We start from the raw sequence: 26,294 nt of genomic DNA, 5'->3' as shown, positions 1-26,294 counted from the left end.
ACATCCTTTCACCTCCCAAATCTGTGCTGATCCATTCTGCATCTCATTCCATAATGCTCACATCCCTGTATAATTTGTATTACAGCAGCAAATCTGAAGTGCAGGTCAAGCCCCAGTTTTCTGAGGTTTTCCAGCATTCCTGTCCTGGTGAGTTAGGAAAATACTTGGGTCTAAATCAGGAAACCGAAGTTACAGTTATTATTGCCAGTTGAATTCTGCCTGCAAAACCAGCAGGAGAAGAAGAGGGAAAAGTTCAGGGTCATATCATGAAAAAAAGAGCATGTTTTAAAGAAAAGTAAGAAAACTATAAGGAGAAAGTAGTCTAAGAAGAAGTACCTCTAAAGCTATGTAGTGACAACAGTCAAAATTTAACTGTCTCTTAACAAGAGGTCAAGTGCTAGTGCCTAGTACAGGTGGCGCAGGCTGTGCCACGGCTCCAACTTCTCCCTCATCACAGCAAGATCTCGCTGTGGCAAAGTGGAACATGGATGAATTCTCCTCAGACCCTTTAGTCTTTGTGGCTTCTGTTGAGTGCAGTCACGATGTCCCATGTTCTCATGCTCTGTAGCAATGTCTTCATGCCTGCTAACAGAGACTGGCAACAGCAGCTACACCGCCCCCGTGGAGACTCCCCAGGGTATATTCTCCACAGTGCACAGCCTGCCTTTCTCTGACAGGAAAGCCCTTCTTCACCCTGCACACCCAGCACAGGACTCTGCATTTGTTTTTGTTTCTTACACCTCACAATTTGCATGATTTATACTACAACATCTTATTATTTGTCATGATCCAACTTAGCAGTTGAGGCCCATCACAAAGGACCTAATTCAAAGACCGAGTTCCAGCTGAAAACTGGCAACAGCACACGTAACAAATCACAAACTATTTCTATTTGGCAGACAGAACAACTTTTACCATTTCCCGTACCGTGTTCAAGCCACCGGAAAGGCACAGCGTGCCTGAACGCAATGTACAAAAACAATCTGAGACGTTGCGTAGTAGGAAAAAGGTGAGCACGCGGCCGTGGTGACACAGGGCTGTGACCGGTCAGCCGCCCACTGTGCTCGGCGTCGGCGGGGAGAGCCCGAGCGGGCTCAGCCGGAGGCAGCTGCACCCGCAGGGGCGTTGAGGGATCGCTGTGCTGGTGACCGGAGCCTGCCCCGGGCAGAAGCGAGGGGCGCAGCGCCTGAGGGAATGGGGGCGTTGAAGGGGCGTGACGACGTCCGCCGTGACGCAACCGGCAGGACCCCTCTTCATTGGTGGGCAGTGAAAGGTGTAGCCGCAGGGAGGCTCGCGGTTGGCTGCCGCCCTGGGCGTTGGCGGCGCGCCGGACGCTGGCCGACCTAGGGAGCTGTACCTAGCGGCTGTGCCGGGGCTGCCCGGAACACCCTGAGGTAAGTACGGAGCTGCCCCGTCCCGCGGCGCACACGGCGGCTCCTGCGGCGCTCCCCGGCGCTCCCCGTGCCAGTGGTCGCAGCCTCGGCCCTCCGTGCGGGCAGCGCCGCTGGCAGAGCGGCCGCCCTGCCGCGGCCTCTCGCGGCTGGTGCCGCCCCCTTACCGCGGTTCTACCCCCGCCAGTCCGCCTGCCCTCTTGCTTGCCCGCTTGCCTGCCCGCTCCTCCCTGCCTCTCTTAACGGGGATTTTGTTCCCTTCTGCGCGTCGCTCTCCTGTCGGGAGGCTGGAGGGGCCCCGTGAGACCCCCGGCCGGAGGTTCAGGGGGCGAAACACACTGGCAGGGGCCAGCGCTGTAGTTTAGCTGTCGCCCAAGTAGTAAGTGGAGGCACAAGTTGCCCGTATAAGTATGTTCAGCTCACTCTAGAAATAGGATCATATTCAGATTGTGTGCTGTAATGAAGCTCGTTGTTATTCTTTCATTTTACTTTTCCTTTGCTATATTCCTCAGCACTATTGAGTCTCAAAACTAAGCTCAAAACAGAGTGGAGCAGCCCCCATATCATGGGTGATGAGGACCCAGTGCCATTCGGCTCCCTTGGTCAGCTGGGTTGTTGAGGACGCCAGAGATCACCATCTCTGCAGGATTTGTATTCTAAACTTACTTTCACTTTTACAACGGGATATCAGTATCTTATCCAATGGGATATCTGTGGTTAAGCCTGAGCACACACAGAGTCATGTGTACACACTTCTGGCCTGCCAGAGGTCACACTGAGTGTTTGTTTACTGCCCTGGTTCCCTCTCACACGCTGTAAGTGCAGGGCAGCTTGTGCCCCTTTGAAAGCAGCATTGTTCTTGTAGGACTCTTCTGTGTGAGGGAAATTTTCTTTCCCTGCAGGTTTGGGTATGAGGTACGGTGCAGTGGTAGGAATTGCGCTAATCATTATTTTCTAGAGTGCAGTAATAGTGATGTGTGACAAGCCTTCCTCTGTTTTTGAGAGGTACCAACGCAGTCTCTGAGAACCCTCTTAGCCTGCTGAAGAGCAGTGTCATAAAAAATCAACTCCAACTTTTGTACAGTAAATTCTGCTGGTAGGAAAATCTCACGATGGTAGAAAGACCACATTTGGAGTGAAGGCAGAGGACTGTGTGCTTCTGTTCATGCCTTCCTTTGTGTGCTATTCTGTTTAAGCAAGCCTGGAGTTAAATAGGACCTCTTGACGCTTTAGGCATATAGAGGTTTTACAAGACTGGGGCATGAGGGCAAACAGGATTTTCCAAGTGATTCAAATGCAGAGATACATGTAACTATCAGTCAAAACTACTTTGAAATCACCGTTCACGTTTTTGGAGCCTCTATCTTTGAGATCCACATCTTCTAATCATATAAATATCTCAAGTCCTTAGGCTCCTAGGTATTTGGTGCTGGACTGGTTCATACCATTCACAGAGGAGCTGAGCAGTGGCATATATGCTTCACTGTGAGTGAAGAAGAGGAGAGAGAAAATAAAGGGATAATCCTCTGTAGTGAGAATCTGTCCTAATGAAGCCTTTCCACAATATTTTTATTAGGAAAAAAACCTGTAACTCCTGGCCACACATATGCTGACTGCTAAGCAGTAGTTAAGGTCTTGTCCTACTGTTCTGTTTTTGGCTTGAGTCAGAATTAGTTATATAAAAATACTTTGCATTAGTCATACATATAGGACTTTTTTTTTAATCAACTGCTTGTATTGTTGCCTGTGTTCTACCTTCTTTCTGTGAGTTTGTTACTTCTCACTGATCTCGATGCAAACTTTTGTAAGTGCTTCGTCTTTGGATGTTCATGCTGGCAAATGAATTTAATTGGCATTTTTAAGTTTCCAGCATTCTTTTTAAGCTGTGTAAGTAAAAACTTGGTACACTGAACATGTTAAAAGCCTTCCCTTACAATAGCACAAATAATTTGTTTCTGTAAGGACACCCCATGAAGCTGAGGTGCAACGAAGTACATTGAAAGTAAATTCTCAGAATCAAAGAATCACAGAATGAGTGGAGGTTGCAAGGGGACACTGGAGGTCAGCTAGACCAACCTCCCTGCTCAAGCAGGGAAATTTATATCTCACAAAAGTAGGGTGCACCTAGAGTATAAAGTATCTGGTTTGTGTTTTACAGCAGATGTTAAAGGAGACCAGACCTTTTGAACAGTGTTTGAAACATACGTGTATATATATGTATATTTTACTACGTTGTCTTTGCTGCCATCAGGCTTTACCATGCTGCGAGCCTTTAGTCACACAAATGGTAGGTGTGCGTTCCATAATGCTAAGTGTTGGCATCGTCATAAGTCTGTGCTGGCAATCAGGAGGGAAGATGTTAATGCCTGGGAAAGAAGAGCACCTCTAGCACCAAAGCATGTTAAGGAATTAACACAGATGGGTTACAAGGTCTTAGTGCAGCCATCAAACCGGAGAGCCATCCATGAAAAGGTGAGGTCCCATTTTGATTTATGTAAGCAAACCCTTAGTTCAGTTATTAACCATAGCACAGGAAAAAATATATTCAAGGGATATACATGAGAAAACATATTAATTTTGTTGTTGCATGGGGAGTCATTGTGGAGAGAAAAAGGAGTAGTTTGTTTAGCCTTTTAATGTAATGTTGGCATACTGGTGGGCTTCTGGAGTTGCTTTTATTGATTTCTTTTCATCTGTCCCTGAAACTTGATAATCCATTTAACATTGGTGTTTATTTCTTCTATTTGTATGGAGGCAACATTCAAAAAAAATAATCATATTTAAAATAAAGTGGAAGGATGAATCTGATGAATCCCATTCCCACTTCAGTCCTATTACTCATGTAAAATGAGGAGAGAGTTTTGTTTTGGGTTGTTTTTTTCTTTTATGCTGTGAGCTTTGGGACTGAGAGCTTTTACAGTTCCAGTAAGCAACAGTAGTACTCTGCTGTAAGGTATCTGAACCAACAGATAAAAATGGACACATAAGTAGGGAATTAGTGATCACTTGCATGTATCACCTTTTATTTAAGTCACAGGGCTGTTTTTCACCAAAGCATATATCACTCTGGGTACACAAGTATGATATTGAAAGCTGGAATTTTAATATGTTTCTGAAACAAGGGATAACAAGACTAGATTTTGATATGGAAAAACACTCTTTTGGATGTTGCTCTTCAGCTTGGACTTAATCTTACACAATTTTATAAAATCACATGCCATCAGTCTTCAGATTAATATGTCAGATTTATCTAAACTTATTTCCATATATTTCAACATGTTACAAAGGGTTGTTCATTATCACAGCACTTTATAAAATACTTTAAATGTAGTGAAATACCCTTTTTGTAGTCTGTGAATTTATGATGAAGGATTTTACTAAAACATAATTATGTTTTTGCCTTGTATAATAGGATATTAGCACGCAAGTTCAGTTTGATATTCAATATCCCTTTGATAAAGAGGTTTCTGAAGTATCACATGTAGTAACTTGTTTCTGCTTTGGAGAATTATCTGTTTTTCTTCTGTTCTAATTGCTTATGTGCTGAGATCTGAATATGGAAAAACCCAGAAAAAAATTACTTTGATTTTTTTCTCTTTCATAGGATTACATCAAAGCAGGTGGCATTATTCAAGAAGATATTTCTGAGGCTTCTCTGATAGTAGGTGTGAAAAGACCTCCAGAGGACAAATTAATCCCTAAAAAGAACTATGCCTTCTTCTCTCACACTATTAAAGCCCAAGAGGCAAACATGCCCCTTTTGGATGAGATTCTAAGACAGGTAAATTGTGTCATAGAGAAGACAATTGACTGTTAGCATGGGTTGGAAACTGAACTTAATGCTGAAGTATGATCAAAAGCTTGCTGCCTAGCGTGGTTACTTTCAGTGTGCATATTTGTAGTTAGCTAACAAGGACAGTTTTCAGTATCTTTTCCTGAAGTTGAGTATTTCTTCCTCAGAGGATCTTGTGCTTGTGGTGCTACTCTGTTGATGTGCGAGGCAGATGTGCTGCAAGCATGGTGTATTCATGAGAGGTTTGTGCTGTGTGAGCATGAAGGCTTATTGGAAAGTTATTAATCAAGAGCATGTGTTGGCTGTTACAGAGGGAGGCAACCAGTTCACTCAGAAATGAGCAGCCTCTTGGCAGAGTCTCCAGCGGCTGGAATGGCACATTGGGAAACTGTGCCAAGAGTGCACAGGCAGTGCAGAGGCTCTTTAAAACAAGAATTCAGTGTAACCTTTAGGTTTTTATTTTTATACCTAAATCTTGTTATGAATCATTTGCCTGCTCATATATGCCCATCAGCCTCTATCACAAAGGATGACAAAGGCATATCAAAAGGTAATTCCTAGGAGAGTAACATGCCACTGACTGCATTCACTGAAAATTTTAATACTCAGTTTGCTGTGTATTTTCAGGAAATTCGACTGTTTGACTATGAAAAAATGGTGGATCGTAAAGGAATGCGAATTGTGGCCTTTGGAAAGTGGGCTGGTGTAGCAGGTATAGTGCATAAAGTAAAGGCAGGCTTGCAACAAGTAGCTTCTTGTAATACTTCTGGTTGTCTATGTTTCCTGAAAGTTGAGGCTTGCAATGCATTTTTAACTGGATTTTTAACTCTTGCTTTTAAGAGCTTTTTCCATTCTGTTTTGTGCTCCCTACTTTTGATTAGACTACATGTCAAACAGTCTGTGGATTCCTGGCAAATCTACTATTTTATATTGTCTTGAATTCCTATTTGTCTGTTCAACTAATCTGAGGCCGACTAAAAATCTAGAGATGAGCTGAATAGGCTTTTGAGAGAAAGGGCTGCTGTCAGTCCTGCGAGTTTGAACAACATCTGTTTGTCCCTCTCTCATTCATTTATACTGATTTTTGTGAGGCATGGTTCTCATTCCTTTCACTGAACTTCAACGCTGTTTCTTCAGGAGACTCTCTTTATTATCTCCTTCTTTGGAATCTGGTGTTGTGGATACATCTCATGAAAGGATATCCGAATATTAAATGGTGCTGAAATGCCTAATGTGGGCCAAGAGCAGGTTTAAGGTCATAGCCTGCTATTGAATTTCTCCTTCCCTGGTTTTATGTAGACTTTCTTTAGAAGTGAAATATTAATAATAAAATATGGGAAAAAATATCCAGGGTGAGTTTAGACTTCAGTGAGTCTCTGCAGTTTCTATGTATATTCATAATTAATGCTGATAGTCTGATTTTCTGATTATTTTTTTTTTTTAAACAATAGGAATGATCAACATTCTGCATGGATTGGGATTACGATTTTTAGCCTTGGGACATCACACTCCCTTCATGGTAAGACTGTATGTGTATGTATTTTTCTCTAGCAAAATGACACTAGGGCATCTGCACCTGTATTTGAATATGGAAAATATCTTGATTGTTCTATGCATTTGATTTCAGCACATTGGGATGGCACATAACTACAGGAATAGCAGTCAGGCTGTGCAGGCAGTAAGGGATGCCGGGTATGAAATTTCACTTGGATTGATGCCAAAGTCAGTTGGACCCTTAACATTTGTGTTTACAGGCACTGGTAATGTTTCTAAGGTAAGAATTCTGTCTTCAAGATTAAATACTTTATTATTTTTAATATAAATTCTTGGCATTTGATACATACCAGGATAAATGAGTTGATAGGTTCATTTTGTTTGCTTGGACTTCAGGTTTTCCTTTGCCAGTAAGAAGTTTCAAGTACCCTAAACTAATGCCTTTAAGATGAGATCATGCCCGACAAGGGTGACCACACTAATTTTTTACCATGAAAAATGGGTTAAGTCTTACTGCTTCTCTGTCCCACCTGCATGATTTTTATCTCCCTCTCTGCACTTGATTCACTCTGGGCTCAGAAGGTATGTTGAATCACCCCGTTAAAGTATAGAGGGAAGAATTATTTTTTCTAATACTTGCTGGGTTTTATCTGTTTTTGTGCCACTGACTTGGCTTACAGGTCCTGGACTTTAGACATATATTCTATAACATAGGGAAAACGCCTTACTCCTGGTTTTGGCAACAAAGATCAGTTAACTAGCTCAGGCTATAAGGTCACTGCCAGTGTAACTGTGTTTATTGAGCAAAAGGCTGGCGTGTCTGAAGAGCCGGTGTTCTATAATCACAGCTATTGGGAAGGTCATCTCAAAGTTCTTTGCCTTTAGAACAGCCTGGTCGGTGAGGAGGAGCTTCAGGGGTCTTCCCTAAAGAGAAACTGCTCCTCAGAGTGGCAGCAAAACCACCTGTTGTGGCTGAGCTGGGGCCTCCCAGCTCCACTGTCAGAAATGTAAACCGGGCTTTGGACTGTGGGCCACGCAAACTGCAGTAATGGGGAATGATGTAAATTCCTTGTACACAGAGCCCAGGCAGCTTTGTTTTGGATAAGCAGGGCTATGTGTGAAACAGTCTGTACATCTCTGAAGGCCTTGTCTGGCAGGACTCTGTTGTGCGTGGCATTTTTGTATCTGTTTTCCCACACAAAATGAGCAGTGTTACACTATGTTTGTATGCTCTGATCTTTCTGAATCCTAATTCTTGGTTTACAGGGTGCTCAGGAAATGTTCAGTGCCCTCCCATGTGAGTTTGTGGAACCACATGAGTTAAAGGAAGTTTCCAGATCTGGAGGTATGCTGCAACAATAAAGTTTTTGGAAACACTGCAACCCTTTTTGTCCAAATATAACAACAATTTTATTTCTTCTTCTTTTTTTTTTTTTAACCTCAGACCTCAGAAAAGTCTATGGGACAGTGTTAAGTCGTCACCATCATCTTGTGAGGAAACAGGATGGACTGTATGATCCTGTAGACTATGAAAAACACCCAGAACTTTACACTTCTCGCTTTAACAGTGATGTAAGCATCTCTTCTTTTATGAAATGTTTTCCACAGATTGTTGGTAGTTACTACACCTTTGCATATCCATTGATGAGAAAGTGTTCATTTAAATCACTAGACCAGGTGCTTTCAACTTAAAATACTAGATAAGAACATCTGGCATCTGTAACTCTCTTTGCAGATTGCACCCTACACAACTTGTTTAATTAATGGCATATACTGGGAGCAACATACTCCTCGCTTGTTAAGTCGACAGGATGCTCAGAAGCTGCTGGTGCCAGTTAAATCTACTTCTGCTGCCATAGAGGGCTGTCCTGAGTTACCACACAAGTAAGACACCTCAGTTCATTTGTAACAATTCTGCAGCATCCTAATTAAGTCAGAATGCCAGGCAGTTTCACCACAGTATCTACCAAGTGATTCTATTTCTTATGTTCCTCTTGCATGTTGCAGAGTACCGCATTGAACCTGCTTTTGTTCTTCTGTGCTTTGCAGTCTTGTTTTCACAGATTGAAGGTTTTGGAAACATCACAGTATAAATGATTGACAGGTATTGTCTGTCTTTCTGCAAAGGTAGTTCTGCCAATGATTGTTGTGCCAAATGCAGAGCAAACTGTGATATCTGGGAAATGTACCTAATGCACCATTACTGCTAGAAGTTTCTGTGCCTGAGCAGAGTTCATTGTTTAAGTTCTTCCTACCCTGTCATTTGGCTTATACAACTTCAATAACTGTTCCTTCACATCTCTGATTTCTGCAGCTGGTGGTGGAAATGCTTCACAACCTTGAATAGCTTTAAGGATGGAATGTGGGATGCAAATCCAGGGTTAGTCTCCTTTCAGCGGGGGTGGGAGCCACCCTTTCCCTAGTAGTCCTGTGTAATAGTTCTTTGGGGCACTGGCCTGGTGATGGATTTGGGGAGGATATAGCAAAGGATATGCTGGTGAGGAAGAGGTCTTTGTCTTTTCTCTGTCCACTCTTGACACCTTTCTTTCTCTCCTATGAAAAAGACTTAAAAGTGTTAACCTTGAGTGGAGCCAGAGGTTGTGCCTTAGGCTAATGAATACTCCACCTGTGCCAGCTCTCTGTGAACTGAAAGGAGGTAGCCACTTTAGGTTTCCCTTTGTGATGGTGAAGTTATTCTAGTGCAGGACTGCACAGTGATAGCTTGGGGGAATTGGTAGTTGTGTAACAAACGGGAGGTGTTGACAGCACATGGATAATGAGAAAAAATGATGGATGAGTGGATTGTCCTGGTCTTTGACAAGTTACGCATGAAATATGGAACCTTTTGTTGTGAATGGAAATCTCATGACCTGTCTGGATGTCATTGTTCATATTACGCTGACTTCTAAATTGGTTAAGATGAATGAAACTACAAGTATAATATATTTTCTCACATTTCTTTTAAATTTCTTTTTCACTTGTGATCTTTTAAACCTATATTTCTTAGTAATTTGGATAATACTCTATTCCTTTGTCTTTTTTTGTTTAATTGCTTTAGGCTTCTGGCAATATGTGACATTTCAGCAGACACTGGAGGATCTATAGAATTTATGACTGAATGTACAACAATTGACAGTCCATTTTGTATGTATGATGCTGACCAGCATATTATTCATGACAGGTGGGAGAGCCTTTAGGTTTTATTGCTTTCCTCTGTAATTTCTACGATGAAACATTATATTGAAAAATCATGTGTTTAAAGCACTTGTGAAAGGTGATGCCTTTCAGGTACCAAGGCGAAGTAGTTTAGAAGAGCCATGTTGTCTCTTTCAGTGTGGAAGGCTCTGGGATTCTGATGTGTTCCATTGACAATCTGCCAGCTCAGCTTCCTGTAGAAGCAACAGAGTACTTTGGCGATATGCTTTTCCCATATATTGAAGAGATGGTAAGGTCTAATATATCCATCGAGAAAGTAAAAGGCTCAGACTTTGGTCTGCTTGTTTGTTGCTTTTCTGGTCTCCTGTATACATTCAAAATAAATCTGCTGTAGAACATAACTGACTTTGTACTTTAAAAAAAAAAAAAAAGAAAAGAAAACAAAACAAAAAAAGGCTTTCTAAGTCTTGAGCAATACTTTGAAAAAGCAACTTGTGAATGAGACATTAGTGATCTGGATGTCTTAGGGATTTGTCAAGAACACTTTGTGTAGGCAGGAAACAGGCTCTGTCAGGTAGTTCATTGTTCCTGGACTATGCAATAGATGTCAAAATCTGATTTTCTTGAGGCAGATAACAGTTGCTCACAATCAGACTGCTGTTTGAATTTCTGTATTTTCATAGAAGTTAAATGACACTGATCAGGGCCACAAGAATTTCAGATCTACAAAATACTGGTATTGCTGACTGCATTTAAATGTTGCTTAAAATCTTGATGTTTTACTCTGAAAAAATATTTATGGCAAATGAAATGACCAGATTTGAAATAACTTATCTCCATAGCTGTTATCGGAAGGCTCAGAACCTCTTGAGAGACAGAATTACTCAACTGTTGTTCGAGATGTAAGTTTTGTGATTTGTCACTCTGCTTGTCTTCCTCTGCTATAAATCATACAGGTACAAAAAGCCTCAGGTTTTGTTTTTGTTTTTTTTTTCATGTATTTCTAGGCAGTGATTGCATCCAATGGCTCACTGACAGCTAAATATGAATATATCCAGAAACTGAGGGAGAGCAGGTAATGTACAGCTTCTTAAAGATTATTTGGTTCAGGATGTTAAAAAAAATGTTGTCTGCATTCCACCTCCCCTTTTGAATTTATTTACTCCTGTGTTTTTATGGAATACTGCTATATTGCACTGTCTAGTGCTTATGTCTAAATGTCTCCTAGCTTGGTATTTCCTTCTTTCTTCATGCGCATTGCTTAAATCATTAACATATGCTGTTAGTAACTTATATCGAAGTTGAGGAAGTGGTCATTTTTCTTACGTTATGAAGACTGGCAGAAAACAGACACATGCCAGTATTATTCTGTTACTCCTTGCCCTTTTAAAATGGGTATAACGTGCAGTCCTTCGAAAGGAAAAGGCTCTGTACTATACCTTGAATCCTAGTATGGCTCAAGTGCTGTGCTGTATAGCATTGTTCTGTGACTGGATGTATCCAGGAACCTCTGTGAGACTTTCAGGCTTCATTATATTCCTGTAGGTAAAGCTTTAGTCAGTGGCATGGTCAGTGCCAGCTGCACTGTACATCACGTAAAAGTTGAGATTGGTCTGACCACAAGCACTGCATACACTATACACTAAAAGCATAGTGTGTTGACTTTTGCATGCCAAATGTCTCCAGTTTCCTTTGGGAACTTTGGGAGTTCTGGTTATGAACTTGTGCACAACGAGTATTCACCCAAAGTAACATGCTCTTTGCCTCTCAAAGACTTCAGCTCACAGTAATTTTTGTCATGTGCTGTTTGACAGACCACCTCAAGCAGCTGTCTCAGTAACAACAGTAACAAATTTTCTGAGGAATACCTCACACAGCACAATGATCTGGGTTGTGTTTTTTTTTTTTTTTGGTTGGTTGTTTTCCTTTTTTTTTTTCCTTTCTCCATAATTGCTTGTATGACCTACCCTGAGAATCTGGAGATGTCATTCCCAAGGGGGTTTTGTGGGCAAACGTTTGATACTTCTGCGGACCTGTGTGTTGCATGTGATGTTCAGTGGTGTTGCTCAGTTAGCTGTCAGAAAAGCAAAACCTGCTAATGATACCCTCCTTTACTGCAGACTTTGGAGATAATGCAAATTAAAGCGAGGATTTTACTGCCTAAGATGTGATGGTTTAGCTAGAGATAGGCTTTTGTTTAGAGCCTGTAGGAATCATGCTTTTGTTATTACTATAACAAAGTATTATCCTGTGTCTAATTTAGATTCTGAGGGCTCTATTTAACCTAATTGCTTATACCCTTTGGAAGTCTTGGGATATTTTAGAGATAGGATAGCCAGACTGGAGGAACTGAACTGTCCTGAATGCCATTAGAATACAGGAGCAGTTTGTTTTACTAAACTTATCTCTGTTTTTTCACCTTTACTTGCTTCATACCTTCTACGGGTTCCTCATCCACAGCTGCAATGACATATCCCATTAACAGTGTGGACTTCTAGGTATTACTGTTATTTGTTCATAGATTAACATAACTGAATTATTGAGACTTGTATGTAGAGGGTAGGCGTAATATGAAATGTTCTTTTCTGGGACTGTGCAGATTTTGTTCCCACTCTTGATGGGTCATTTGGCAGCCTGTCCTAGAGCAGACATGCTATGTTTGTTTCAAGTCTGACCTCATTTTAGACACTGGGAAAGTTTTTAATAAATATGATAAGAGGTTTGATTGCAAAATAATAGATTTCTTTCCTATAGGAAGTATCCTCTTTGTCAATACTGTTGCTCCAAGCTCCTGCATACCATTTCTGCTCCCTATAGTAAAGGGCAGACAGGAATTATTTCTTTTTCTTTGCCCATGAGGATTTAGCTCTGGAAGAAGATGTTCTGTTAAACTCAATAGGAGGAGGAGGAAGGTCCTTAGATTTGTCATATGAAAGGATATAATGGGTTTAGGAGGCTTTCTGTGAATGGATTAAATCATGATTTAACTTCTTTAAAAAAAAAAAATCAAACAAGGTCTTGTCTGCAAACAGGATTTCTTAATTAGGTATTAACTTGTATTGACTATCATGTTTCTGTGGTGGACTAATATGAGATTAGTATAACTTACCTAAAATATACTTTCACCAGCATGGTTTTGTGTGCTTTAACAAATACTGGTTATGTAAAGGGAGCAAGGCAGAGCCTGAATCCCTTTCTGACAGCCCAGGATGACATAGACAGCTTGTGGGTCCTCAAGTGATCAAGTTACGGTAATCTGGCCATTCAGAAAAATATAGTGGCAACTGAGGAAAAACCTATTGAACAGCTAGTATCAATTGAAGAAGCAGTAGAGATGTTGATGGATTTGATCATGTTTATATTGGAAGAAAGAACCTAGAAGTTCTGCCATAGAAGAATGGGAGCAGTACTTGGGTTAGATAGCCAGGAACTTGACTCTTGGTCTGAGTAGAGCTCTTGGTTTGTAGACTTACTAAAACATGCTTTGTTAGTTTTAGCAGTTTACAGTTTCCTTCTTCTCTGTGGTTTTTAATTTTGCCTGTAACACCTTCTAGAGAATACACTCAAATGCTGAAGATGGATAATAAGAAGAGGGTTTTATTGCTTGGATCTGGCTATGTTTCTGGCCCTGTAATTGAATATCTTAGTCGAGATTCCAATGTTGACATCACAGTTGGTATGTAAGACTTTGCTTGTTTTTCATTGAAAAATTATATCTTATTTAAACCTGCTGGCGTGGCAGAACCTTTCTCAAAGGCAGTAAAGGGATCTGGTTTTGAGAACAGATAAAGAAAATCTTTGTTGTTATACACAGCAGAAAAAGATTTTGTAACTGTGAGCATTTTGAGTTTATATAATTGATTTGAAAATGACATGGCCACATTGAAATTTTACTGTTTGTATGTGTAACTTATGTAGGGAAGTCAGAAGTACTTTTCCTTCTAGCCTGATTTGGTCTTGGGATTGATTTTGTAGGTAGTCAGTCCCTTTTGTTGGTGCTTGGCTTGTGTTTTCAGCCTCACACAACAAGAAAATGAAATTGTTTTTATGGACATCTGTATGGGTGAAGCCCCTGTTCTAGTTATAACCAATACTGTAGTGGTTAACCTTCAGCCCCTGACCTTCTCATCAGCCTCACATGCCTGCTTGTTCATTCCTCTGTTCTGGTTTTATCTGTAGCATGCTTCAGGCTGGGCATCTCAAAACCACTTTTCAGTACCCTTGACGATGACTTTACCCTGATTCTGTTTAAAGGTTTGAATCCCAGGCTGTATTGCCTGAAAGTGACTTTGCTGGGAAGTGATTTCCTTTAAAACTTACTTTTGTATTTCTGTTGATCTGTGGTGTTGCTATTGTTGCTTTGGTTTGTTATTTTCTCATGTTATTTTTGTGCTTGCCTGCTTTTGCTACCTGTTGCAGTAATAACCATTTAACCCCTGGGAAAAGGTATACTAGGAAGAAGAGGAGTACTCCAAGGACTGTGCACCATTAGCACAGTTCACTGCCTGACGCTGTGAACAAGGAAGGATTACAGCAATGTGCAGTGTCCATCCCCTCATTGGTACAGAGGCAGCATTAGTCTCTGCAATACAGGAGCAGTAAGGGAAACCAAGTGAATTGGAAAATGTGTTTTGCCAAGCACTGAGCAAACAGCAGGTGCCTGTTACCTGGGTGTCTTAAAACCATGCAATTTGTATAGCACACGCACACAAAAAACTCAGAAGAGAAGAGACACAGAGGTGTTACTTGTCAAATACTTGACAGTAGGTAGGTGGATGAGGAAAGCTTAAAAGGCACACTGTGGTGCCACATTTGGTTCTCAACTGTTAGGCTACACCATTTTAAATCCAAATGACAAAAGTTTTAATTGGGAAGCATTCATGTAATCAATTTCTTTTTAGGTTGATTTTGCCTTTCTCTTTTCTCTCAGCACAAGTTGATTAGTACGGTATGGAGAATCACCCTCTGGCAATGTTTATTTCCATTGACTTTGGAAAGGCCATAAGGAAATAAGGCCCTAAGTTAGAGGCACAGATGCTTTTAATACTCTGTAAGCCTGTTCCCCACCTGCCGCCTTCATTGCCTACTTCTTTCTCCTGGCCATGTTCCCATTGTCATCGTCGTATTGGCAGCATGGTGAGCCAGGACAGGAGATGGTGTGAGATATGTCAAATACTGGTTGCTTTAACCTGGATCTCTCTTTCAGTTCTGCTTTCATTTTAATTGTAAGTGCTGATGGCAGTAAGAGCAAGATAATTGTAAGGGACAAATGGAAGCAGGCAGAGACTGGATTTCTTCCTTTTAGGGATAATATTTTCACATGCAGGTTTGGTAGAACTAACCCATAGGCAAATATTGAAACTAGTCAGATTGAATCTGGGCCTCTTAATGTTTGAGCTAAACAAAAGCTTAATGTTTTTATCTTTGTTATGTTAAAAATAATGAATGATGTGAATTGGTTTTGTTTTAAGCTATTAAGCTGTTCTTGGTAAAAAATAGGAATTCCTTTTAAAATGTCTGAAAACAGTTTTGAAAGATTTTTTTTTTTTTAACCAGATTTATCTAGAAATGTATGGCTATGTGGAATGAGGGATGGGGTAAGTTTTCTGAGCATGTTTGTTTACTAAGTCTGTTAGTTGTATTGAACCTGCATGTTCATCAAGACCTTAAAATTAGTTAAGGTTTTCCTGTCTCACTTAAAGCAAGCACAGGCTGAAAAAGAGAAAGGCATTTTCCTCTTTGGACCTTTTCCCCATCCTGGACTTTAGTCAGCTTTTTGCATTTCAGTGAAGTAGTCAGTGCTTTTGCAGAAATAACTACTACAATCAACTGATTGAATACTCCACCTCAGCATTTATTTGGCCAGGTTAAAGTTACCATTTTTAAAACCAGGAGAAAATATGTACTGCATAGTGACCTAAAATACTTTCAGTCTCAAGATTAATTGTCACACTACTTGAAAATGGTTGTTTTTCAGCAGGTTCTTCACTTCTGAGAGAAAGTATTCTTTGTGGATTCTAGTTGAGTTATAGCTGTTATGGCTTGACCGTGGCAATTTATAATGAAGTTGACTACTTTAAGGGAAGTAAGGTGCTTTATGCCTGATTTCTCTTCAACTGTTAGTGAAGGAAAACATCCATGCAACTGTTTTTCTTAGGGAAGCACTGTTGTACCTGGGAGTGCTTTGTAATTATCTTTATGTAACAGTTGATGTGTTTTACTTTTAAAACAGCATCTGTCACGAAGGAACAACTTGAACAACTGACAGAAAAATATGACAATATTACTTCAGTTCATATGGATATCATTAAGCATGAGGAAAAGCTGACCTCTTTGGTGAAGAAACACAACCTTGTGATCAGGTCAGAATTGTGTGTAAAACATGACAGGCTCAAACCTCAGTCATGCTGCTTCTTTCTCCTAGTTCAGTGACCTAAATCAGCATACTAACTTTTTTTAATGCCCAAGAACTGGGATCATAGTTGTGTATGTAAATAGTTGTATCTGGCCACTGCCTTCTCGTGTAGTAGGGCATCAGGACTTTCAAAGGGTTTTGACTGCAGCATCTCTTTAGAAGTGTTCACCAATTATGTGGAGAGCCTTCCTAGTGTGAGGGACCAGTTGTGTCCACCAGTGGAAGTGTTCCTGGGATCAAATTGGCATTTTTGCAAGAGGAAGCAAAATTCTGACATCTTGGTCATTTCTCCACTAAGAGAGATCTGTTTTCAGGTATTGAAAGAAGGGAGCAAATGACTTCACAGTCCTTGTAATTTTGTCCCTTTTGCCACAGATGTCATGTATGCTGCTTCTTTTCCATGTAGAGCATGCTTTTCACAAAGTACTTCAGCAAGATCTTTGTAATGCAAGCTTTCTCAAGGATGGATTTACAGCTTGGCATCTTCTGAATCTTCATCATGCCTGTTTAGAAAGTAGCCTTGAGAATAGATCAGTGGCTTGTTTTTTACAAAGACAAATGTGACAGAAGATGCTGTCTAAACAATGACTCCCATATTGTCCTATGCTCTGTCCCAAGTACATACAACAATGCACTTCTGTAGGGTAGCATTTCACTTATGTAGATACGAAACTGCTCAGGGCAAGGCAGGTAGGGCTGTTGCATTTACTTGAGCTCTTTTGTAGGCATACAAAAAACATTTGCGAGTGTCTTTCCAGTGATAGCCTAAGTAACTGGTTGGATTTTGATGTTGCATAATTGTTTCGTTTGTAGTTTGCTGCCTTATTCAGCACATCCTTTGGTTGCTAAGAAATGTATTGACAACAAAGTGAACTTGGTAACAGCCAGCTACTTAACACCAGCTATGAAAGAGCTCAGGGAGAGGTAAGTATGACAGTAGCATCTCCCTGGTGTTACTGCCTCCTTTAGTGCATTATCTGAATATTTTGCAGTCTGTTACACCTGCAATGTTCATTGTGAATTACTGTTTTCTGCATTCTTTCTCCTTCTCTTTCTATGATAGAGGACTAAGTTTTTTTTCCCAAAGTTGCATATGGAGGCTGTGGCAGAGTGGGGAAATGAGTGCACACCCCAATACGGGCAGGCTAGTGCTCTAAACAGTAGAATGTGCTTTTCTGCATACCCCATCTTATTCCATATTAGTGTGCTTTCCCCTATCCCCTCAGACCTGTTAGGATGTTTGAGCTGGGCTGATATTCAAATCAGCAGATGGGCTGTCCTGTTCTACCAGTGACAGCAAGCTTGCTTGTCATCCTTCACATTCTCCTAAGCCACATTCCCCTAATCTACACTAATATTCTATTACCTACTCTAACATCCTCCTTCATGACTCCTTCTTTTGGATAGGAGTCATTTCTCCTTTCTATTAGTCTCAAGCTGGTGACGGTTCTAGCTATTCTATTGTTTCTGTTGTCCTACTTATTATATAATTAGAAGTTGTTTTGGGCATGGACTTTCACCTAGGTACTCCTCTCAGTCTCAGTACTGGATACTCTGAAATTAATTCAAGTGAGTGAGATGAGACTTGTGCATGCTGTGTCTCTACAAAAGATAAAACAGAGAAAGGTAGACAGGTAGAGAACCAGTGTTGCAGACAGTGAGGGAGATTCTTCTAGCTGTGATGCCAAGAGGTCATATCACACTCTCAAAAAAAAAAGAAAGAAAAAAAACCAATTCTTATTTGTAAAAATACAAAGTGATTTTGAAACTAAAATAAATTGCCTCAGTTTGTGGTGATAAGTGAATTTCTCTGGGAATGTGGACAACTGCTAAACCCCAAATGCTTGTAATTTGGGAAAGTAGGTCTTTCATCTCTCTTCTCCACAGGAGCTGTTATGGGCAATTATGACTAGTTCTGTGCCATACTCTTCAGTACTACCTTCATGCACTGTAGCGCTGTCCAGGGGAATGTGAGATATGGAGTTTAGTGTGAATAATAGAATAATAGAATGTGAGATAGGAATTTATTTTTCCACCAGCCCCTAGATGTTGCAGCAAAGTAAGAGAAACCAAGGCTAGAATGACTCTTTAACAGTTGTTACTGCTCAGGTTTTAATATCTTTTTTTTTTACCCACAAGCTGCAGATAGAGCCTAGAATTTGCTGTGTTGGGGAAAGTTCGCTGGGCCTTTATTGGACAGATTTCCTAAATAAAAGTGAATATTCTGACAGCTCTGCATTTCTGTTATTTTTAGTGTAGAAGCTGCTGGTATTACAGTTATCAGTGAAATGGGTTTGGATCCTGGTCTTGACCATATGTTGGCAATGGAATGTATTGACAAGGCAAAAGAAGTTGGTGCCACGGTAAGGTTGGCAGGTAGCACATAGTAACCCTGTCCCTTTACCACCTCCTAGTTTTTGGGCATGTCACTGATGTGTAATGGATTCTGGACACCTTTCTCTCACGCTTGGGATTTGTTGCCAACTAATCCAGTTGGTGAAAACACCAACAATACGGCCTTGCCCCACTATCTGTTTTGGTCTCCTCTCCTTTACAGACAGTGGCTGCAGTGTGACAGCTTGATGCCCTTGCACAGTAAACTTTTGGTTCCACTGTAGATCTTCTGATTTGGCCTATGTGGGGTACAGCTTCAACAGAAAATTTAAGAACTGAAAGGGATTCTGCAGGGCAGCTCTGTACTGTCCACATCCTGGTCTGTTTTCTCTTCATTGTTTCTTTCATTGTGAATAAATCTGACAGGTTGTGTCCTACACTTCTTTCTGCGGCGGCCTACCAGCTCCAGAGTACTCTGACAATCCTCTGAGATACAAGTTCAGCTGGAGCCCACAAGGAGTTTTGCTGAATACAGTTCAGTCTGCTACATATTTAAGAAATGGAGAGGTGAAGTAATCCTAAAATTTCCATTTAAAGCCAGACAAAGAAAGTGGTATTTTTAAGGGGAGAATTAGGGTTTGTAAGTTGCTATGTTTACTTTCAAGCCAGCGATAGTCAGTTGCCAAACTCAGTTGCATGCATAACAAAATCCTATGTTTGGAGTGTGATGGTGCCTGGCACCTGCCAGCATTGTTCTTACTTACTGTATGGAAGCCGATTGCAAAGATGGAGTGTGTTCTAATGACTAAAGCACTGAAGCTGTGTTTCTGCATCCAGCTTCCATTCCCGTTGTGTACTGCTTTTGCCACTTAATTTACCTGTCTTTGGCTCTGTGGAACGAAGGTGAAAGTGCATCCTTCTACTTGCTTTTCTGTCTAGCCATGTTTGTAATCCAGACAGCCTCATTCTATACTTACACAGTGTATGCCAGGACTCTTGATTTCTTTGAGTGCAGTCTGTAATACCAGTAGCGCAATGAGTATTTTTTGTGAAAGTGTACAGTACTTTCTGATGTGTTTATATAAGCTCTGTTTTGCTGTTTGTGCAGGAGACATTAGAGTAGACTTAACCTAGCAAATGTCACTGCATCTGTTTTATGGAAAGATAAAACTGATTCGTGCAAAGCTATTGCAAGCCACTGTTACATTTCTGGTTTCCTGTCCTATCTGTTTGATCACTTCCATTTGCTCAAAGTAGTTACTTGAGCAGGGGCTCTTCAAATGTCAAGGAGACTGCCTTTTATAATCAGTGTAAGGTTCAGCTAATTATCTAAACTTTTTGATCTGCAAAACCGAGAAATCTTTTGAGATGTTTTGTCATGACTTTTTGGTGCTCCAGTGTTCTTATTACAGTGAGAAAGTAGAAAATCAGGGATTGTGTATTGGATCATTAATTAGAAAGCAACAACACATAAGTTTCAGATAAAAGGGTCACTTGGAGAATGTAAAAATATTTATTTAATTCTGACCTGGTTCACCTATGGCTAGGAAAAATTAGATCATGCATATGAATGATTCATTATGAAAGCAGTAGGTGAGCTTGTCAGTAAATTGTGCACTACATCCTTAGCTATCTTTGACTGTTGTACAGGATTCTTCCCCTGTGCCTGGCAAACACAATAAGATCTTTTGGCTTTTGATTTAGTCTTTCTTCTAGGAGGAAACCTTGCCCCTTTGCTCAAAAGTCACAAAATGAGTTTGTATTGATGCTGCATAGCAGACATGTGCATCAGCTGCTTGAAGGAAACAGGGTTCAAGGCTTTGGTTTGGAGTGATAATAGAACTAGTCAATCTTATTTTGTTTTCCTTCAGCGGTGCATTTTCTCTGTGCTTTGTAGCTGCAAGTAAAGATACACATGGACAGCAATTTTGTGTCAGTGTTCTACCACTGAATTTATTTTAATCTTTAAAAGAAAGAGAAGCAAGATCCCTCTTTCTTTTTACATTTGCCTTCTCCTCCCCCATAAAAGAATTAAAAACGACTAAAAAACAGGAAGACTATGGGCAGAATCTCCCTTCACATTGGTGTAGTTTGGGAAAGGAACTTGCCACTTTAGTATAAGAGCAGCAGGAATTAACAGCGTGTGTGAGAAAGATGTGCCTTGTTTTAGCCCTTTGATTAGCAATGGCTGACATAGTGCATGCTCCTCCATCACATGATATATTTCAGTGGCTTGTGCAACTGCTTTGTTTAGATTGGGCCTTTGTTTGCACATGAAATTCTAAGCATATAGTTGCTATTTTGAACATACTTAATATCTTCTGTTGTAAAATAAATAACACAGCACTGAAATAATATTTCTGTTTTTCACAAAATTTAGATTGTAAATATTCCAGCTGGAGGAGCAGTACTTGATTCTGTTACTCCGATGGATTTCTTCCCAGGATTAAATCTGGAAGGTTTTCCAAACAGAGACAGCACAAAATATGCTGAGCCGTATGGTATTCAGACCGCTCACACTTTGTTGAGAGGCACCTTAAGGTACAAAGTAAGTTGTTATTATTATTCATTATTATTTTCCTCAAGAGGTGAATGTTATAATTTAAAGAAAACTGTATTTAAAAATTAGCCTTTTATAGCTCTGTACTTTCTATTTATGAGCTCTCCACTGTCCCAGCTGAGATAACTGAAAGGACTACTCTCGTTTTTTTGAAAGCAGCTTTACCTGATTTACTTAACAGCTGTTTGTTGCAAACCAGAAAAATAGTTTTACTTGTTTTGGGCAGCTGGTCAGTTGGTTTGCATAGTCTGTACCTGTATTTTTTTTTTGTCTCTGGCTCTATATGTGGTGGCAGATCAATAGAAGATTTAAAAACAAATAAATCTGAAGGGGTTGTGTGATGGGCGTTGCTGTTACATGTTTTTAAGAATTGATCCATTCTTTTAAAGATGATAAAAAATGGAGCTTACAATTTGTTGCCTATGTTCCTGTGAAAAACATAATGTAAAAATCTTACAGGAAATGATGTTTTTTCATCAAACGGCAAATGTTTTTCATTAAGTAACTGGAAATCTTGAATTTGAGCAGCTTTAACTTTTCAGTCAGTTAAATAAAATGTTTGATGTGTTTTCCTTCTAACTGATAGACACTATTCCTTTTGTTTGTTAAACTGACTTCTTTTTTATTTTTTTTGCTGGTCAGTATAACTTAAGAAGGAATAAACCTAAAACCATACTGAAGATTTAAAAAAAGCTTTTATGAATGTGATGATATGCCTATTGAGTTAAGGTTTATGTCAAGTATAAGTTGTTATTTTGTCCATGGCTTGAGACGTGTATATGTCTTTTCACTCTTAATTCCTCTATTGCAATACAGCAGGATTTTTCTTCATTTCTGGGAGTGAGGGAGGTTGGGATGCATGCTTAGCAAAGGAAGATGGAAGGCCATTGTGGGGGAATAAGGGTTACAAACTGCATCAGCTCTCCTTTTATCAGTCTAGTTATGATATCTTGTTCAGAAGCTAAAAATATGTGGAAGGCATCTATGTAGTTACGGAATCTTACTGTGACAGTAAGTCTGTCATTTGGGGGGCTGGTAAAATCTTCTTCTTTTGTGTAAGAGTTAGCACAAAGAAAAGCAAAATGTCGGGGTAGCACAAAGAGTTGTTACCAGTGTGCTATAAGAATGATGATTTTGTGGCTAGTGTTGTTTTCTTGTGTTGTTTTCTTTATCCCCAGAGCAGGCTTATCACTTTGGGATGGTGTGATGTTGGTAGGGTTGTATGGAAGAACTTGCCGTGCCTCTACCTGCCTGGTATCTGCATACCAGAACATAGTGCTGGGCAGGGCAGAAGTTAATGTTGACATTCAGTGCGGAGGCTAGCATCTCCTCAGAGTGTCTTTCATAGATTAATTTCAGCTAGCTAATGGAGTCAGTTTAAAAAGAGATCTCACGGAAGGATATCTAAAAGCCATCTAAACTGATAACCTAGTGCTGGTGGAGGTGGCTCCTAATTATAATTAGCTCTCTTTCAGACTGCTTTATTTCCAGCAGTCTGCTTTTTTACAGTGTTTCGCTTTCGTGGAAGTGTTTTCAGGTATCCAGCAGCTGTGTGGGAGTGTTAATGGAGTGCAAACGAAAAGAAGCAGAAACCAGTTGAGACTTCTTTTATCGTGCACATTAAAATTCTTTTTTGGCTGCCTATTGCAGCCATTACAGTTCCTCTTAAATACCATTCCTCCGGTGTCCTGTGTCTCTGATGTTCCTGAAGGAAAGATACAAACACAGAGGATTCTTATCTTTAAAATCAGTCTACCTGATGTCCATATAATCACACTGGTGTAAAGCCAGGGTGACCAGAGTTCAGCTCTGGAGTCTCTGTATTCCGTGGTTTGTTTGTGGGCCAGCTGGCTGATATAACTCTGTGTTTAATGATGTGCTGGAGTTTGAACTAGCCCTTTGATCTCTTGTACCAATGCTACTTGCCATGGAGGTATTGATTGCAGAAGTCATTAAAGAGGGTATTGAAAAAGTAGGGGAAGGGTAGAGAGGGTGTGGGGAAGGTACCACTCTGGAGCAGTAACCCCACTGGCATCCTGTTAATTGTGGCTATCTTCCCATGGGAATAATGTTAACACTAACATGGTTGTGTCCGCTGCTGCATTCAAAACAAGTAGAAATACTTGCCTCAGTTTCAAGTGAATATTAGTTTTAACCATATTATTCTTTTGTTTCAGGGATACTCCAAAACTATGGGAGGCTTTGTAAAACTAGGATTAATTAGCCCAGATCCATATCCTTTGCTAAACTCAACCACTCCACCTCTAACCTGGGTGAGTTACTCTGATTGCTCTGCCTTCTTTCCTCTGTTTTACTAATGATTTTGCTATTTCTAGGCTTGGGTGTGCTTAGAATTGGGAATCATGCATTGCATCCTGGTCATCTCTGGTTTTTGTTTCTGGAAATCAGGAAGATTTTCTTCAGCAGGAATGTAATACAGTGCTGGAACAAGTTTCCCAGGGAGACTCTGGCATCTGTGACACTGGAGATTTTCAGGACTCGGCTAGGCAAAGCCCTGGCTGACTTGAGTGCTGATGGTATTGCTTTTTCTGTCTTGCTTGTTGATACTTCACTTACATCTTAAAAATCTCAGCTAAAGTATGGCTTGTGTGATGTACTGCTGTTATATTTGACAATTAACATTTTGTCTTTGTGGGCAAAGCAGAGAATTCCAGATTTCAGTATGGTATAAAGAGGACTGAACCGACAGCTTATTACTTGTCAGGTCTGCTTGCCTATCTTGTAAGAAATTTCTCTTCCCTTTTGCAAACCTCTGAGAGAGTAACTATTACTCAGACGAACAAAATACAGCTGTTTCCTGTTTCCTTCCTTGTGATTTTGTCAGCATTAACCTGGAAAAAGACACCAGGCTTGTGCTGTGTGATGGTCTGAGGAGAGCACAGAATTTTTCTGATGATGTCATTAGTTCAAGTTAAGAGTGTCTTGAGTGTTCTCAAAACTGAGAAAGCACAAGGTGGAGAGGCCTAGCCTGGCTTGTCTCTGACTAGCTTACAGCACTGCTCATCTACCCATATGGGAATTGCTTCTTTTTTTATATTTTTTTTTTTTTTTCCATTTTTGATTTTAGGGTTGATATCTTCAAGTTTTCTTTGTAGAGATGGCTAGAATTTCCAGTCCTTGTAACCTCAAGGAATAAGTATGCAGTGGCATGTTTGAAAATAACAATGAACTCATCAGTCTCACTGCAAACCTCGTCTCAGCAATATTGTTATATATCAGTGCTTTCCTTCTGCCAACTCTGTGTGGGAAGCAGAGGAGATAGGCTAGCCTGAGCTTCTAAACAGACTCTGCAGTTCTTTCTTGCTTCATATATTGTTCATAACTTCATTTATTATTCATGTTGCTGTGAATGAAGCAAGTAATAATTAGCATCTAGATAGCACAAAATGGCCTTCAGATATGCACAAAAGTCTTCAGAAAACTTTTGGTAATATTCCCAGGACTGACAGAGCCTTGTTAATCTCTTCAGTTTGTTTCCTTCCTTTTGAAAGGGATATTCTCCATTTCTAGACCAGCTGAAAGATATCCTTGAGTCCCCTACGCTCTGGCTGTCTCCAGGTGGCTTCCCTTTCACCCTAACATCCTCCCAGTGTTCCTTGTTTATGCAGATTTCTGTGTTCTTCACTGCCAGAGGAAGGGATAAGACTAAAAAGTAGGGGGAAGCAGCTGGTGTTGGGGAACAAAGTGTTTTAGGAAAAGATGAGCCTTATTCTCATTTGTTGTGGTTAAAAAATCTCAAACTATCACACTTTCTCTGTACCCGTAACTCGTCTCAGAAGTCCTAGATATTAGGTGAGCTTAATGGAGCAGTGTTCTTGAAACCTTGACTGAAAAAGAGTGGAGATGGATGTCAGCCCTTCAGGAACTTTTTTTTTTTTTTAATACAGAAAGAGCTCATGTGCAAACTGGTTGGAATTAAGCAGCCTGTTGAGTACGATGTTCTTAAAGAAGCTGTATTTAGCAAACTGGAAAAGGATCAAAGTCAGCTGGAGGCAGTGGAATGGTAAATGTTCCAGTGATTTTTAAAGTTTGTTGGGCCTTGCAATTCTAGCCATTTTGTTCCATGTTGAGGCTGTTAAACTGATATAAGCTGGAAATTACAAAACTGAGACTAAGCTGTTGGTAAGCAATGATATAAGCCTGTCTCATTTCTTCTGCCAGGCTAGGTTTATTGGGAGATGAACCGGTTCCGGCAGCAGATTCCATTGTGGGAGCTCTTGCAAAGCACATGGAGATAAAGCTGCCCTTTGGTATGTGAAGAATTTTTTTTTCAAGGCTTTTAGTAGAACAAGCCAGTCTCTCTTATCAGCCTTAACTGGAGTAGTTTGTTCACCTTCATTAATAAACCTTCATGTTAGGTTTTGGATGTTTTGTGATATTCTCTAGTCCCCCAATTTATCTTTTTCTTTCCCTGATATATTTTTAATTTCATCTTAACATTCTGTTCTCCTTAATAGTCTGTATCGTAAGTCACCTCCGATACACATGCCGTGTATGCATAGTGCCTTGCATATCAGTCGTGATGTGACTGAAATATAAGTAATTAATAGTTTGTGTGCTTTTCTCTTAGGCACTGGAGAGAGAGATATGATTGTTATGAGAAATGAAATAGGTCTCAAGCATCCTTCTGGTCATTTGGAGAAAAAGTTTATTGATCTGGTTGTCTATGGTGACAGCAAGGGGTATTCTGCAATGGCTAAATCAGTAGGATACCCCACGGCTATTGCAGCTAAGATGGTTCTAGATGGTAAGTGGCTGTTCAGACTTCAGTAACAGTATTTCAATCCCCTGTATCTTTCTGCCTGTAGAAAGCAAATGCATGGTGTTTTGCAAATGTGTATATATGTATATTTTTAAAATTTATGAAAATTTTCTTATCTTCTTTACAGGAATTTTTAATCTGCATGTTTGTTTCAGTGACAACTCTTAATTTACTGTTTAATATATAGATGATGTAGTCTTAAATGTTTCACTGGTGTAGAGGAGACCTTTGGCATAGCAAATTACAATTGATTGTGCCACAGTGAAGCAGGCTAACATATACCTGTGCTGAACAAACTAGTGACTTCCACTACTGCTTTCTGGATTGATGAAATTTGAGGCTTGGGGAATATTACCTGATCATGTTGT

The 26,294-nt window shown here is 40.2% G+C and overlaps 1 protein-coding gene across 2 annotated transcripts in view; it reads left to right on the top strand.

Annotated features, from left to right (window-relative positions):
* The first annotated feature begins 1,238 nt into the window (after positions 1 to 1,238).
* AASS (aminoadipate-semialdehyde synthase) overlaps positions 1,239 to 26,294 on the top strand; it is a 28,304-nt gene continuing 3,248 nt past the window's right edge. Inside the window, exons 1-23 of one of the 2 annotated variants that reach the window (XM_062609666.1) lie at positions 1,239 to 1,394; positions 3,643 to 3,863; positions 4,996 to 5,172; positions 5,812 to 5,896; positions 6,636 to 6,703; positions 6,812 to 6,958; positions 7,945 to 8,023; positions 8,123 to 8,250; positions 8,414 to 8,562; positions 9,737 to 9,859; positions 10,012 to 10,123; positions 10,677 to 10,736; positions 10,842 to 10,909; positions 13,389 to 13,510; positions 16,067 to 16,196; positions 17,063 to 17,173; positions 18,504 to 18,612; positions 19,010 to 19,150; positions 20,964 to 21,131; positions 23,321 to 23,416; positions 25,052 to 25,167; positions 25,326 to 25,414; positions 25,735 to 25,911. In XM_062609666.1, coding sequence (XP_062465650.1) covers positions 3,651 to 3,863; positions 4,996 to 5,172; positions 5,812 to 5,896; positions 6,636 to 6,703; positions 6,812 to 6,958; positions 7,945 to 8,023; positions 8,123 to 8,250; positions 8,414 to 8,562; positions 9,737 to 9,859; positions 10,012 to 10,123; positions 10,677 to 10,736; positions 10,842 to 10,909; positions 13,389 to 13,510; positions 16,067 to 16,196; positions 17,063 to 17,173; positions 18,504 to 18,612; positions 19,010 to 19,150; positions 20,964 to 21,131; positions 23,321 to 23,416; positions 25,052 to 25,167; positions 25,326 to 25,414; positions 25,735 to 25,911 — 2,668 coding nt within the window. In that variant the 5' untranslated portion in view covers positions 1,239 to 1,394; positions 3,643 to 3,650. Of the gene's footprint in view, positions 1,395 to 3,642; positions 3,864 to 4,995; positions 5,173 to 5,811; positions 5,897 to 6,635; positions 6,704 to 6,811; positions 6,959 to 7,944; positions 8,024 to 8,122; positions 8,251 to 8,413; positions 8,563 to 9,736; positions 9,860 to 10,011; positions 10,151 to 10,676; positions 10,737 to 10,841; positions 10,910 to 13,388; positions 13,511 to 16,066; positions 16,197 to 17,062; positions 17,174 to 18,503; positions 18,613 to 19,009; positions 19,151 to 20,963; positions 21,132 to 23,320; positions 23,417 to 25,051; positions 25,168 to 25,325; positions 25,415 to 25,734; positions 25,912 to 26,294 lie in introns of both variants that reach the window. The other variant, XM_062609664.1, reaches the window with a different exon arrangement.

This window comes from Pezoporus occidentalis, unplaced genomic scaffold (assembly GCF_034315485.1).
Source record: "Pezoporus occidentalis ecotype Australia unplaced genomic scaffold, CSIRO_AGI_Poc_V1 ctg14, whole genome shotgun sequence".
Lineage (NCBI taxonomy): Eukaryota > Metazoa > Chordata > Aves > Psittaciformes > Psittacidae > Pezoporus > Pezoporus occidentalis.
Note: the sequence above shows the minus strand (reverse complement) of the source record. Positions and strands in the feature narration are given on the sequence as shown.